The sequence below is a fragment of the Balaenoptera musculus genome, chromosome X, assembly GCF_009873245.2.
Source record: "Balaenoptera musculus isolate JJ_BM4_2016_0621 chromosome X, mBalMus1.pri.v3, whole genome shotgun sequence".
Classification (NCBI taxonomy): domain Eukaryota; kingdom Metazoa; phylum Chordata; class Mammalia; order Artiodactyla; family Balaenopteridae; genus Balaenoptera; species Balaenoptera musculus.
In genome coordinates this window covers 16,158,155-16,173,877 of record NC_045806.1, presented here as the reverse complement: position 1 = coordinate 16,173,877, position 15,723 = coordinate 16,158,155, and the positions used below count along the sequence as shown (strand labels likewise).

The following is a 15,723-nucleotide window of genomic DNA, read 5'->3' as shown; positions in this document are numbered from 1 at the left end:
AAGAAAGGGAATAGTTGTGTGAATTAAGTTATATTATCCAGCTAGAAGATCGTGAAGCCATTAAGATGGTAAACGCAGAGGCCTTTAAATCTGTATTTATTACAATGCTGTGCGTTGTAATTATGTTATATTCCACTAACCTGAGAGCTTTTCGACAGTAGGGATCTGGTTTTTATCTATCTTTATATTCATAGTACCTGGAACAGTGCCTGAAACCTAACATATACTTTAATAAATGCTTACTGAATAAGTAAATGAATAAATGGAAGTATGAAAAGTTTTTTTCAAAATAAATGAATAGATCAGCCACAGATTTGCATACAGTAGGATACAGTCGTCTAAAATCTATCTTTGTGCATGTGATCAAAGATGGAAAGGGACCCAGAATTGAAAATGGTTCTGTCGTAGGAGATGATTTTTCCTTTAATGTTGTAATAATATTTTAAGAAATACAAATTAAGGTAAGGAAAATTATTAATAAATTTCTGGGAAATATTGCCCATTCTCAACTGCCTGTTGGCTCCAGGGAAGCCGAACGAGGGTCGCTAAAGGAGAGGAATGATTGCAGGGCTGTTATTCTCCTTGTCTGGAAGAAGAGCTTCACCACCATCTACGGTCCCAGCCTCCTTTCCATCCCTGCCAGTTGTGTGCTAGGCTTCATTCTGGGCTTGCTTCAAGCAGGAAAAAGGAAAATTAACTGTGTAGCCTATGCTATTTGTGTAAAACAAAACATAAAGGTTTACCTTCTAATCCATATTTTTAAAATTATATCATCAAAAATTAATTTCCCTATTGTTGAAATTTACTTGTCATATTGCAGATCCTGGGCCATTGTCACTGTATAATATAAAATCTGTCCTTTTCTCTTATAATGGGTGTTATTTAAATGCCATTGAGTAGCTATTGTCTAATTCCACTGAAGACTAAAAACAAAATAAACAAAAACCCCAAATAAACAAAAACCCTTAAATCACAGGAGCAGGTTGAGGTAAGACCATAGTAATAGCTTTGCAATACTATAGAATCAATCTATTGGTCAATAAAAATATAACATATTGTATTGTGTAGGTGTGTATATATATTTTTATTGATTGATTAATAGATTAATTCTACAGTATTCCAAAGCTATACAACACAAATGCCCATACTCCCTCCCACCCCAAGAGACAATTCCTAGGAAGACTTTGAATGTATGGACCGGTTTTTTAGAACAGTTGAATGAAGTAGAGAATCCTAAAAAATGATATACATATATCTTAACGTGTAATCTTAGCTTAAAATATAAAAATGTATGTTCGTCTGCCATTTGTCAACACAGCCTCGTAGGGCCAGGGCATTTCCCTTAACTATGGGTTTGCTGGTTTGAGTTCTATCCTCTCTGCATCCATGATGCATCCTCTGCTATTCCCACTGGCTTCTTTAAAGTGGATTGAGGACAACATAAGTGAAACAATCAGGGTTAATAATTCTTCTAAAATTCTACACTCCCTCACCCCTAATCTCTTTTAGTTGTCTTTTTCTACACCTATTTTGGCACCGTTTTTTTTAAACCTTCAAATTATTATCCTATTCCTTCTCACCACTAGCTTTTTCTCTTCAAACCTACATATTTTGTACTCTTTAACCAAACTGTGTGCTAGCAGGAAGAGCAGTGGATGGAAACAGGTTTGGGTGGACACGGCCGTGACCCTTGGTAGGGTGAACAGCCCTTCTGGCAGAAGTTAGCAGCTCAGCTTGGATGGGTCTCTGCAGCGTGGCTAGAGGAGAAATGGAGAGTGTGGGGCGGTCCAGGGATGAGCGGGGTGAGCGAAGTGAAGGTTGCTCAGGAAGCGCTCACCACGCTTCTGCCTCCTGGCTGGTCTGCAGGGAGAAAAAAAAAGTCACTGTGAACTTAATGGGACTGGGCTGCCGATCGAAAAGGAAAGCTAACAGGCTAAATCCCTGGTAGGCATTTTTAAGGAAATCATTGTAAATACACACTTGTGACATTTTTGTCCAGCATGGGGATGATTGATCAGTGCAGGCGAAGTTCTGATGATAAGAACAGAGATGGCACATGGACTGGGTTACCAGGAGAAGTGGCATTTGAGGGCCGCTGAAGTTTTGAAACTGGCTTGCTGGCCTATTTTTTGGGTTTGGTTTTTGCTTTAAAGTGCTTTGAAACCTCTTTGTTTTCCTATCTATGTTATCTAGAGCCTGGGAAAGGCGCTGCATTTCCTCTTGTGCTAGATGAGCTTGGTCTCATCCAGTCTCTCCTCGTGGTGGCCCAAGGGGTGTTCAGAGATTCTGGCTGTTGTTTGTTCTTTGTGGTTAGTTTTTGAGGTATTTCCCAGTGGTCCCCAGTCAGGCTGGCTAGAGACTGAAGGCTTCAGTTTCTGACTTAGAGCTTAACTTGGCCTTGTCGTTTGCAAAGAAAGGTCACTTGCATTTCCTAGAAACTTAGGCATCTTACTTCTTGTGCCATGGAGAGAGATTTGGTTCTCTCAGCAGGAGTTAAAGAGGCCCTTGAAATTCTTCAAAACTTTAACTCAATCAGACAACCTCTGTGGGTGCGGATGGGCAATTTGTCCTCCTTTCATTTTTGGTGTAAGAACTCTGAGTTCTCGCATGTGCAAAAGGAGGCCTTTTTGTTTTGTGCTTGCCCACGGGAAGTCACGTTCCTTTAAAAGCTGATTAATAGGTGATCAAAGCATACCTAAATTCTTACCCATTAAGGCACCCTTTGCTTTAGAAGGGTTTGTATCCCTTTTCAAAAAAAGATAACATTAATGTAAGATTTTTTAAATTGTAATTTGATAATCTAAAGAGCCCAGGCTGCTCTACAATTATTTTTCCAAATAACTTTGGGGTGTACATCTCTGATTTCCTAATGCACAGAGATGGTAGGACGTTCATATTAAGGAGGGGGAAGCCACGTTTAGAAGCAACGATGATTAGATTAGAATCATTGGCATACAAAACAGGCGACAACCACATAAAAGTAACATCTTTGCAAGTTTAAATGTATTTATAATAGATTGGCATAGCTATGGGAATTATCAAATATTTGAGTGCTTACTTGGTGAGAGAAACTGTGTTTACAGAGATCCAAAGATTTATTGAACAGAACTCTGCTTTGAAACATGCTTGGTATAGTCGGAGAGGGTAAGATATACTCAACTAAGAAGGTGACTAATAACCCGAGATACTGTTAGAGTGGCAAATAATGGTGCTGACAAATGAGAGAGGAATTTGAAAACAAAGGTACTCAGTGAGAGGGAAGAAGATGCTTCCTAGAATAGGTGACATTTCAACTGGACATGTGGAAGGTGAGGAGTATTTGGATTCATTCAGCAAGCACAGTTGTATTGTGTAAGGCACTGGGCTAGTCTTGAGGAAGGAGGGCAGGACGTTAGTACAGCTTTGCTCTGAGGTTGGGGATGACCTGTGAAGCTCTGGGAGCAGGTGTGTAGTACAGGAAGCAGGAGCTGGCAGATGCAATCAAATGGGGTGGAGGGAAAAATGACACTGCTGCCCACACTGAACTTTTTTTTTTTAACATCTTTATTGGAGTATAATTGCTTTGCAATGTTGTGTTAGTTTCTGCTGTATAACAAAGTGAATCAGCTATACATATACATATATCCCCATATCCCCTCCCTCTTGCATCTCCATCCCACCCTCCCTATCCCACCCCTCTAGGTGGTCACAAAGCACGGAGCCGATCTCCCTGTGCTATGCAGCTGCTTCCCACTAGCTATCTGTTTTACATTTGGTCGTGTATATGTGTTAATGCTACTCTCTCACTTCATCCCAGTTTCCCCTTCCCCCTCCCCGTGTCCTCAGGTCCATTCTCTACATCTGCACACTGAACTTTTAAAGGAACACCCCCTTCAAAGTTTCCTTACGTGTGGCTGTTCTATGGTGAACGCGTCCCCATAGACAATTCACTCACCTGGGAATAGTTACAGGATAAAGCTTCAGGATCTTGGCTCATCAGAAAGGTTATCTTTCTGGCTTGATTTATTATTTGCTCATATTTTCAAGCTGGAATGATAGTAAGGATAGCCTAGAGTCATTTAGGAATCTGGGGACCTGTAGACTAGCCCATAGCTGTATTGAAGGACAGGACTTTCAAGCATTGCTGAAGAATGTCTGTAAGAGCCCTACCAGAAACCCTTGCCACTGTCAGGAAAATCATGGATGTTGCTCTGTCTCATTGGACAGAGTTTGCTTAAGTCTTAAATAGAAATCATTTATTTTTTTTCTTAAGTCATTTCCCTCTGGATGACCCTACAGATTTCTCTTTTGAGGGACCCCCTCATGTGGAATAGGCTTATTCTCAAAAGAATAAGGGGAGGGGATAAAAATCAACTTCCTTTGTGTATGGGAATGTTCTGGCCCTGCCTGGAAGAGGTAATTAGACAATGAAGGACATAGGAATTGGGGGAAAATATTGGCGCAGGCATTTAGAACCAAGATAACACTTGTTTATAGTTGGCATGACTAGCTTTCCATGTCCCCAGATCAACAGGGATGGTTATTTAAAGCAATAAAAATAGAAAATAATGTAGGTATTTATGACTTCAGGAAGTAGTTCCCTCAAAAATATTTTTCCCACTAATTCCACAAATAGAAAAGGATGTTTTCTAAAAACAATTTGTATTTTTTTTCAGCAATATTCAAAAGGTAAAACTATGTCTTAACACATTTACATGAAGTTCTAAAAAAGGCAAAACCAATCCTAGGTGATAGAAATCAGATTAGCGGTTGCTTGGAGGTAGATTGACTGGGGAGGACCACAAGGAAATTTTCTGGAATGATGGAAATGCTCTGTATGCTGGTAGAACTATAAGTTACACGAGTGTATGCATTTGTCAAAACTGTTCAACTTGTACCATTAAGATCTGTACCTTTAAATGAATTATATCTCAATTTTAAAAACTTTAAAAAACTATCTTGATATTTTTCTAGTTTAAAAAATTTTCCAAAATGCTTTCCCCTACCTCTCACAGGTAGGAAAAAGGACTGGTACTGAAATTCTCATTTAACTATTTCTGAATACATTTTTAAAATTGAGAGATAATTAACATATAACATTGTATTCCTTTTAGGTGTACAACAAAGTGACTTGATATATGTACACATTGCAAAATGATCACTACAGTGGGTCTAGTTAACACCTATTACCACACATAGTTACAGTTTTTTTTCTTGTGATGAAAACGTTTAAGATCTACTCTCCTAGCAACTTTCAAATTTACAGTATAATATTGGTAATTATTTACATTACATCCTCTGGATTTATTTATCTTATAACTGGAAATTTGTTTTGACCCCCTTCTCCCATTTTGCTCACCTTCCCCACCCCTTGCTTCTGCCAACCACCAATCTGTTCTCTATATCTATGAGTCTGTGTCTTATGTGTTCGTTTTTGTTTTTGTTTTTGTTTTTTGATTCCACATATAAGTGAGATCATACAGTATTTGTCTTTCTCTGTCTGACTTATTTCATTTAGCATAATGCCTTCAAGGAACTAGAAAAAGCATAAACTAAGCCCAAAGTTAGTAGAAGGAAGGAAATAACAAAGATCAGCAGAAATAAATGAAATAGAGACTAAAAAGACAATAGAAAAGATCAGTGAAACCAAGAGCTGGTTTTTTGGAAAGATAAATAAAACAGACAACTCTTTAGCTAGACTCACTCAGAAAAAAAGAGAGAGAGAACTCAAATAAATAAATCAGAAATGAAAGAGGAGAGATTACAACTGATACCACAGAAATATGGATGATCATAAGGGACTATTATGAACAATTATATGCCAACAAATTGGCCAACCTAGAATAAATGGATACATTCCCAGAAACGTATGACCTACCAAGTATGAATAAATTTTGAGGAAAATTTTAGTAATGTTGAGGTGTGGGCCTCTCCTTAGAGCTTGATTTGTCCATTGTTCTTTTTGGAAAGAATGGTAAAACAGCTCTTGAAACAATGAAGCTGACTCCATTTGCCTGTGTGCCTCTCCCTCCCCCATGTTCCCTCCTCCCTCACACCTACCTCTTCAGTGTGCTTCTGACTGAGGTTTGGGTAACAAAGGGCAATTGGATGTAAAAAGCTATAGCAACCCTTAAATGGATTTTTCTCTCTTGCTGCTTGTACCCTGAAGTAGACTTTAGACTTGATGAATCTTGTTCCCCTTCTTGGTACAGTTAACAGGTAAAACTTCAACAGTGATAAGTAGGAACTACAGGCATATCTCAGAGATATTGTGGGTTGGGTTCTAGACCACTGAAATAAAGCAAATATTGCAATAAAGTGAGTCACACAAAGTTTTTGGTCTCCTAGTACGTATAAAAGCTATATTTACACTATCCTGTAGTCTATTAAGTGTGCAATAGCATTATGTCTAAAATAATGTACATATCTTCATTAAAAAGTACTTAATTGCTAAAAAATGCTCACCATCATCTGAGCTTTCAAGTCATTGTAGTAACATCAAAGATCATGATCACCGATCAGCGTAACAAATATAATAATAATGAAAAAGTTTGAAATATTTGAGAATTACCAAAATGTCACCCAGAGACACGAAGTGAGCAGATGCTGTTGGGGAAGTGGCGTCGATAGACTTGCTCCATGCAGGGCTGCCGCACACCTTCCATTTGTTAAAAAAAAAAAAAGCAACATCTGTGAGGCACCGTGAAGCAAAGTGCAATAAAATAGGTGTGCCTGTATTCTGGGTAGTTAGGTACCCCAGACAGCAAGGTCATCTTTGTATTCACAGACATCCTGTTCAGTGCGTTACAGGTGTAGATAATGTTTGTAAGATTGGGTGGAGGTGGAGATGTTGAAATTCACCCAGCCTCTTCCCCAACTTGCAACAGGGCTAAGAACTAGAAACTACTTCCTTGGGCCCTGAACCACTTAGAGGCTGGTGATTGTGAAGACTTAAGAATTGCGGGGCACACAGACACAAACTGTTTAAGTGGTTTTTTTGTTTGTTTGTTTTTTGTTTTTTTTTACAATTATATGACTGAGGTCCCTGTATTCTTTTTTTTTTAATGTTTCTTTAATTAATTTATTTATTTATATTTATTTTTGGCTGTGTTGGGTCTTCATTTCTGTGCGAGGGCTTTCTCCAGTTGCGGCGAGCGGGGGCCACTCTTCATCGCGGTGCGCGGGCCTCTCTCTGTCGCGGCCTCTCCCGTTGCGGAGCACAGGCTCCAGATGCGCAGGCTCAGTAGTTGTGGCTCACAGGCTTAGTTGCTCCGCGGCATGTGGGATCTTCCCACACCTGGGCTCGAACCTGTGTCCCCTGCATTGGCAGGCAGATTCTTAACCACTGCGCCACCAGGGAAGCCCTGTTTAAGTGGTTTTACTGCATCTTTCTTCCTCAAACACTTACCATGTAAAGCTGCCCTGCTCCCAGCTCTGGGCTGAAGGTGGGGTTCTCTCCTGGAACATAGCCATGGGCTCCAGAGCTGGCTGGGTTGGTCTCCGAGGAACACAGGGGTTTGTTCTCAACCTAGAGCCAAGGCCTGCAGAAGCCTGTTGATGAGTATGTGTTGGCGGGGAGAAGGTAGGTGTCTGTCCCCTTCTAATGCTTTCCTTGGGAAAGAAATCATAAGCCCTTCGTAACATCCATAATCCTCACTTTATTACAAAGGGATGCATTTCTCTCTTTAAATATAGAAACATAAACATAAGCAACTTGATTTCTAAGCAGGTGGTGTGCAGACTCTGTATGTTCCACTCTTATTGTAGAAGCTTTTCAAGGCTGGGGTCTTTATCTGTTTTGTTCACCAGTGAATCTGTCCCGAAGTCCTAGGGCAGTGCAGAATAGGTGCTCATTAAATATTGGTGGAATCGGGAGGGTCACACAGACCTGAGTGTGGTGTTACCTAATTAAGAACAGTGTGCAATATAGTCAGGGTCTCCTGGTCCCTTTTGCTCCTCACAGGAAGGAAAATTCCTTTTGTGGGGGAATCAGAGCTTCATAGGCCCCCATGGAGGATTTCCCCCAATTGATTTCCTTGCCATGCATTCATTCATCCATCCATCCATTCATGAGTGAGTGTAATCACTATGGCCTTCAGTGTCATCATCTTTATGCAGGAAGTTGAACTAGAATGTCGCTGAAGAGGGACAGTGTGGGGCTGGGGATCATTTGTCTCATATCACCGGCCTGAATCTTGCAACCAGAGCAGCAGTCTTTAGGAAGAAATAGCACCGAACAGCTCTCTCTGCTACTGGGGACAGACCCCCGCCCGCTCCGTGGTGCCTGTAATGGGAAGTGTACCCCCCAGGCGATGAGCCGTGGTTTGATTGTCTGCTCCTCTGCGCGCCGTGAGGCTAATGATAGATGTCTGCCGGTTCCCTGTTGGCCATTCCTCTCAGACTGTGCTGTGACAGGGATGCGGGCATGTGGGGACGTGGCGAGGTGAACACACCCCTGTTTTCCCAGCAGGCAGCCTGCCGATCCCACACATCAGGAGCACTTCCTTCAGGGATCTCGGGCTGGAGCCACTTATTACTGGGAACAGGAGCGTTTTAGATACTGTCAAACTGAATCAAATGGAATTGGCCCAGCTGCCCTGCGCTGTCGGGGATTACGCCAGGGACTGCTCATTTGTGGTCCGTGCCCTTGGTCTTTCCCTCCTGCCTTGTGATTTCTGGGAGAAAGAAGGTCATTTTCTGGTTCCTTATTCAGGGCAAGCACAAAGGACCCCATGCTACAAATCCTGTGACTATTTATATTCAGGCTTATGGTGAATCTTCCTAACCATTCTAATCCTATAAAAAGCTCCTTGAAAGGATAATACATAACGGTTGAGTTGACATAGACACATGGAATGATTTCAACGGAAACGTTGTGAAATGCCGTGATTTGGTATTGAATAAGGATAGTCATGCACGGGTGCCATTGTCTGGATTCTTTCCCGAAGATTCTGTGATCACACAGATATAATGGCCACTCTGTGAGTCTGTATCCCATGAGCTCCCTAAATCGTGCTCTAAAATGCCATTCTGGTTGTCTCCATTCTGAGGCTGTGTCAGCACCTCCTGAATGTCTCTCTCACACACCCTCCCCTACTTATATCTGGCATTTCTGCTCTTCAAGGCCAACCTTAACTTTGATTCCTTTTTTTCTCCAAGCCTTCCTTTAGCATCCCAGATCTTGGCGAGCTCAACTTTGTGTAACACATTTGGTTTGTGCTAAGTCATGGTGTTTTCTTTTCTATTTACCTTGCATTGCTAGGTTTTGGTCATGCCCACCCTCCACCATCTTTAAACCATGTGCCCTTTCTACCTTGGTAGATTGTCAACTTCTTGAGGGAAAAAAAAAGGATATGTCCTGTACAGTTCTGTGTCCCTAGCCCCTAGTGTAGAATCATAATACATCTATTTCTAACACTGATCAAGTGTACTAATTATCCCACTGTACAGATAGGAAAGCCAGGGTTCAGTTAGTAGGACATTCGAAGAGTCACAAGATACGATTTGAACTGGGCTTTTGACTCTAATTTTCTTTTTGTTTTTTGTTTTAATTATTTAAGCTTTTAAATTGTGTTTATTGATTTGAAGAAGTAATACATGTACATGGCCAAAAAAAATTCCAAAAAGTTTCTAGGTTTCTTTCTATTATACTACACCATACTGGTAAGTAAGTGCTTCCTTGTTCTCAAAATGCCCTGTTATTTTCCTCCGAGAAGCCAGTTCACTATGCTGACTTCTGCTGTTCTGTTAGTGGCTCCATCACAAAATTTGGGGATGACTTTTTTTGTTTACACTTCCCTCGTCTCAGCCAATTGGTTGCTGAAGACCAGCTTATCCCTCACAGATTCTCAAATCCACACCTGCCTTGTTCATTCTCACCCCTCCCCAGATCCAGCCTTCAACTCCCCCACCCAGATGACTGCAGTCTGGCTGCCCTCCCTACCTCCCTTCATCCCATATCAGTTCATCTCAGGGTAATCTAGAACCTTCAAGAAAGCTGCAGGGAGTCCTTCTACCTTCTGATTGAGTTTTTATTCCACAGATTCTTAACTGTTTTTGTTAGGCTATCAAGTTAGGTTTGGTAGTCTGGGAAAGCCATTCTCAGTTTTTAAATAATGGTTTTATATGCATAAAATAAAACACATAAGGTTACAAAAGGAACCATTTATATTAAAGTAGCTATCAAGCTATTTTAAAAGCAAATTTTGGTATACTAATCCATGTGTACTTCTTTATTATAAATAATAAATAATTCCTTATTAATACATTAAATAACAAGGTCTCCCAGCAGGTGTGATAACTACCACCACTTCAAAGTGGCAATGAGTGCAAACGATATCTTGAAATACCCACAGTATCTATGATGTGATACGAAAATACGATTTGGTTGGTGTCACGTCACAGGTCCTTCTATTACTCTGGTATGTTACGTATATTCCTAATCAAAGGAAATGCCAAATTTCAGTTGGATGTTAGTGGAAATGAAGTGTTAATTCTTTTCCACTTGCGTTTATGGTCCCTAGGTTAAACCCCCCTTCCTGAGTCTGAATCTCGAGACCCTGTGAAGTCTACATTCTCATTCCCTGTTAACCTGTAAGCTTTGGGTCCTGCAGCTCTCCCTGTGTGGGCTTTGCACTCGGCACTGTACAGATGGGAGAGAAAACTGGCAAGTACCACATCTAACCTGAACCCTGCCTCTGTTCTGTTCACATCTGTGCAGGTAGAAGAAGGATGGTGGGAAGGTGTTCTCAATGGAAAGACTGGAATGTTTCCTTCCAACTTCATCAAGGAGCTGTCGGGGGAGTCGGACGACCTCGGCATTTCCCAGGATGAGCAGCTCTCCAAGTCAAGTAAGGAAGGAAGTCCTCCCACCATGCAGGACAGGGGTGGGGGCACCCACAGGTGCCGCTCCAGCCTCCCCTCAGTTCCACTGCCTGTGCTGAGCGACTGTGACAGAAGCTCATGAATATTTTCTTGGTCATGCTACCTTAACCCACCGTGGTTTAGTAGGTTTATCATTGTAAAGGTGTGACGTGCATACCTTTACCCCTGTGCAGGTGCACACTGTGAACATCTCTGGATAGGTGACTGTCAGCCTTCATAGTCCCCCATGGATGGCCCATGTTGCTGTGCCTCCGTATACTTCTAAAATGTCACTCACTGCGCGTTGATAATTAATTTTAAAATGAACCAAATGAGATTGTTAATATTTCTCAGCATCTCTCGAGGAACTTGGAGAAAATGGCACACGCCCACACACACACACCCACGCACACACACACACCCACACGCACCCCACACAAATCATTGATGGGGAGAAGGGCAATGTTCAGGACGTGTGTGTGCCAGCTCCCTTGAAAGTCTGCCAAGCCAGCTGAGGGCCCAGCCCCACCTCGGGTGAGCATGCGTGTCCATCTGTGATGGTGAGAACGAACTCCAGGTCTTTCTCTCTCCAGGGCCTGAAGCTCTCCTCCCTCCAGCTTCTCTGCTGCCTTTTCCAGCTCACGGAACAAAAGGTCAGGACCGGGAAACTTTGTTCTCCCAGTCGCTAACCCAACTTCCTACGTGGGCGTCTGTGTATCTCTTGTGCCGTCTTGAGCCAAGGTCATGGGTGTGAATGTCGTAGAGGCTCGACTGTGTCTTAGCGGTTCGGCACTACCTGGGGCTGCAGACTTTCCTTTCTAACAAGAAGACAGCTCAGTCCTGTCAAAATAATTCTTAAACAGCTTTCTTTTCCATTTGGAAAAATCTGACTTGAGTGGTATTTTCAAGTTAGTTGTGTCCCTTTTATTTAACCAGTAGCATGATTGGGCAAATCCCCAATTTGGAGGTAAAGCCATTTCTGGAGTCGTGCTCAGGCCACCTCCTTCACTTGGTGTTTCAGTGGCACTGGCTGATTGGCTCAGTGGCTTCCAAAGTCTGGGGCTCCCCATCCCTGAACCTCATTCCATCCTGGGGTCTATGATAGGAAAGACAGGAGGTGATTTTGGGGCAAAGGAAGCATCTTGAAGCTCCTGCTGCCTTCTCTGGTTTGGGGCAAGGAGATTCTCTGCTAACATGGGCCAACTGATGAGTATGGCCGGGAGGGCAGAAAGTGTCCTTGACCCCATGGTAGTGGGACTTCTATGGCTTCCAAATTGTACATTAGAATTCTAACTGCCATAGTGTCTCCTTTCATATACTAGAATAGTATTGTACCTGGTAACTGGATCCTATAATAAGAATACTGTATCTTAAGGATATTGTGGATTAAATGGGCTTTCTTGGAGGGAGGACCAAATCGGGTCATTATACCATTATTTCTGTGGAAGTGTGTTATGAGTTCCAATAGCAATAATGTATATAAACCACCTCACCTATAGAAGACCCTCTATTAAGTGGTCACTTTCATTGTTAATCACGATGAATTCTTGGGACATAGCCAGTTAGTAAGTTGAGGCTGCTTACACACCGATTAGTACTGTGCTCACTGAAGCATTGTCTCTGCATTTGGAAATTACTTTGGGATTCCTGTACTCATGCAGAGAAGGAGATCTGGAGAGGTATTGGACCACATCTTTGGGAGAACCTTGACCTCTTGATATCCTGCCATGTTAGGTATGCTTTCAGAGCTGGAGCTCAGAGAAGTCATGCCTTTTGTATTTTTGGAACTGTTGAAATAAACTGTCTCCTCTTACTCCAAGTCAATAATGTGGACATCTGACCCTGCTTGACCCCTTAGCTCAAAGCACACATTGCTGGAATTCCCGGGGCAGGAGGTTAGGAGGCGGAGTGGAATGGTCTTCCCAATCACTTAGCCTTCTGTCACATGCTCTCAAGGGACTGTTTCTCTCATGGAGACTGCTGTCCCCAACGCTCATTCAATTAAAACCTGCCATTTCAGAAATAGGAGAGCCTAATAATTCCGGCAGCCATGTTTAGTTACCACAGGAACTGTCCCTTGTCAAGGGGGTTTTTGAGGTCTCTGGAGAGGCATGTTCTCCTAACAAGGATGGATGCTTGTGAAATAAGTACATGGCTTTTGTAATCTTCCTGTATGTGCAATTAAGGAGAAGGGGGCCCATCTATTGATCTTTCTATCTGTCTGTCCATATCCATCCATCCTTCCTGCTTTCCTTCTTTTCTTCTATTCTTCATTCATTCAGCTTTTACTTGGCCCCTGTTGTTACTAAGATGCTGTACAAGGCACTGAAGATATACAGAAACAAATCAGATAGGGTCCCTGTCTTCAGTCAGCTCGCCCTGTGGAAAGGGTGTGCACAAATCAGCGACAGTTCAGGAAAGTGCCACACGTGCTCTGCTAGCCGGGTATCTGAGGAAAAGTGGGATACACAGGCAGAGAGAGGCCGGTCCCATGGGGATGTAGGGACAGCGGTGGTCACAAAGGGCTTCATAGGAAAGCAGATGTGATTATAATGTCCCTAGGGCTTGCTAAATTGAAATAATCCCCTGAAAGAGAGAGAAATACCATCTCTCAGTGTTCTCACAGGCTGTTCAGTAACTGTTTACACTCTGATGGTAAAATATATGTAATTAGATCAGATCACATGCAGAAATTATGTATACTGGTAGGATTTGTCTACTTGGAACCTTTGGTTTTAGAGTGAATCTGCTCATTCCCTATCCCCAGAGAATGGTGTTAGTAGTTTCAGTGTACTTTACTTTACAAAAGAGACACATTTTTGTTTTGAAATAATTATAGGGTCACAGAAAGTTGCCAAAAAACAAAACAAAACCAAAAAAAACACACTGTACAGGGCGGTCCCATGAATCCTTCATGCAGTTTCCCCCAGGGATAACATCTAGTATAACTATAGTAAATGCGTATTTACTTTTATCATAGAACTGAGAGAGACAAATGTAGTTAATGCACGAAAGATATCTATGTTTTTACTCTGGTATGAGCTGAACTGTAGTCAGTAAAGGTCTTTGTTAGACCAGCCCACTTAATACCCTTCATAAATCACAGTTTTCACAGAGACTGCTTAATTACTACATGGCTCTGGGGCTTCCCTGGTGGCGCAGTGGTTGAGAATCCGCCTGCCAATGCAGGGGACATGGGTTCGAGCCCTGGTCTGGGAAGATCCCACAGGCCACGGACCAAGTAAGCCCGTGTGCCACAACTACTGAGCCTGCGCGCCACAACTACTGAGCCCGCATGCCACAACTACTGAAGCCCACGTGCCTAGAGCCCGTGCTCCACAACAAGAGAAGCCACCGCAATGAGAAGCCCGCACACCACAACAAAGAGTAGCCCCTGCTAGCCACAACTAGAGAATGCCCACGCGCAGCAACGAAGACCAGATGCAGCCAAAACTAAATTAATTAAATAAATAAGTTTATATAAAAAAAATACATGGCTCTGGGAGTAAGTCAAACTCCTAATGTTTGCACCATTTTGGTAATTTTTAGAGATCCTAGTGACATCATATAAAAATCCTCTCAATTTAAATGCCAGTAGACATTGGGGGAGGTTTTTTTTTTAAGACAGATAAAATCTGTATCCTGGTACATATGAAGAAAACTTTGTGTACAATGTATCCTTATACATCTCTTTGTTATACACACACACACACCTACCCCTGTATGTACACACACTTCTTTGATGTTTGTACTCTTCACATTGTTACTTTCAGGAGGTTTTTGAGGATAGTTATTCAGCTGAGTTTCGTTAACCAATGGATGAATGCAATTGAAGAAACATTGCATTTTATTTATAAGGAAGTGTGCCGCGACAGCTTGACACATTGTAGGTGTTCAGTAAATGCTTGCTGAATCCTTCTTACTCTGAGGAGGCATTTTTAGCTTTGAATGAAAGGTACAAATTGCTTGAACTTGCTTTTCTTTTACCCTGATGTATTTTTATATATGGTAGTTGGTTATGAAAATCTCTAAACTTTAGATCTTTGTTCAGGGTAATCTAATCTATCAAGGATAGAGTTACAGCAGTTGTGTTGGTTGATATGTTGATTTAAACATTTTATCTCAAACAAGAAAATTCATTGTCAGGTAGTGGCAGAAACTTTTTGCTGTATATTTAAATTTGAAAGCATCTTTACCTTTCATAGCATTTATGGAACTTTAAAGGTGCTTTTTCAAAAAGATTTTTGTCAACTTTTTATTATAGAAATTTTCTAACATACACGAATCGAGAGAATAGTATGATGAACCCCTGTGTACCTGTTACCCAGCTTCAGCAGTTAGCAGCCTGTGGCCAATTCATTGTAATTATACCACTACGCAATCCCCCCCTGTATTATTTTGAAGCAAACCCCAGATATCATATAATTTCATCCATAAATATTTCAATATGTGTCAATAAAAGGGTGTCTTAAATACTGTTATCACTCCAAATTGTAATAATAATAATAATAATAATAATTGCAGTTCCTCAAAGTAATTACCTATATGGTCAGTGTTCACTTTCCCCTAATAGTCTTCTATTTTTTAATACAATTTGTTAGTTTGAATCTGCACCCAAAGAAAGTACATACCTTGTGATTGGTTGATATGTCTCAACTCTCTTTGAATCTCTAGATTCTTCTTCCATGTCGCCTCTTTTCGTTGCTACTTTTTGCTGAAGAAACTGAGGTCCTTTGTCCATTAGTTTCCCACAGCCTGCCTTTTGCTGATTTCATCTCTGCTGTGTCATTTACTCTATATTCCTATAAATTGATAATTGCATGTAGGGCCTTGATTAAATTCAGGTTTGAGAGAGAGATTTTTTGGGGTGGGGGGACAGAA

At 41.6% G+C, this 15,723-nt stretch overlaps 1 protein-coding gene across 3 annotated transcripts in view; it reads left to right on the top strand.

Annotated features, from left to right (window-relative positions):
- SH3KBP1 (SH3 domain containing kinase binding protein 1) overlaps positions 1-15,723 on the top strand; it is a 340,352-nt gene that overhangs the window by 178,060 nt on the left and 146,569 nt on the right. For all 3 annotated transcript variants that reach the window (XM_036840453.1, XM_036840455.1, XM_036840454.1), the window contains one exon: positions 10,700-10,829. In XM_036840453.1, the coding sequence (XP_036696348.1) occupies positions 10,700-10,829 (130 nt within the window). The remainder of the gene's footprint in view (positions 1-10,699; positions 10,830-15,723) is intronic.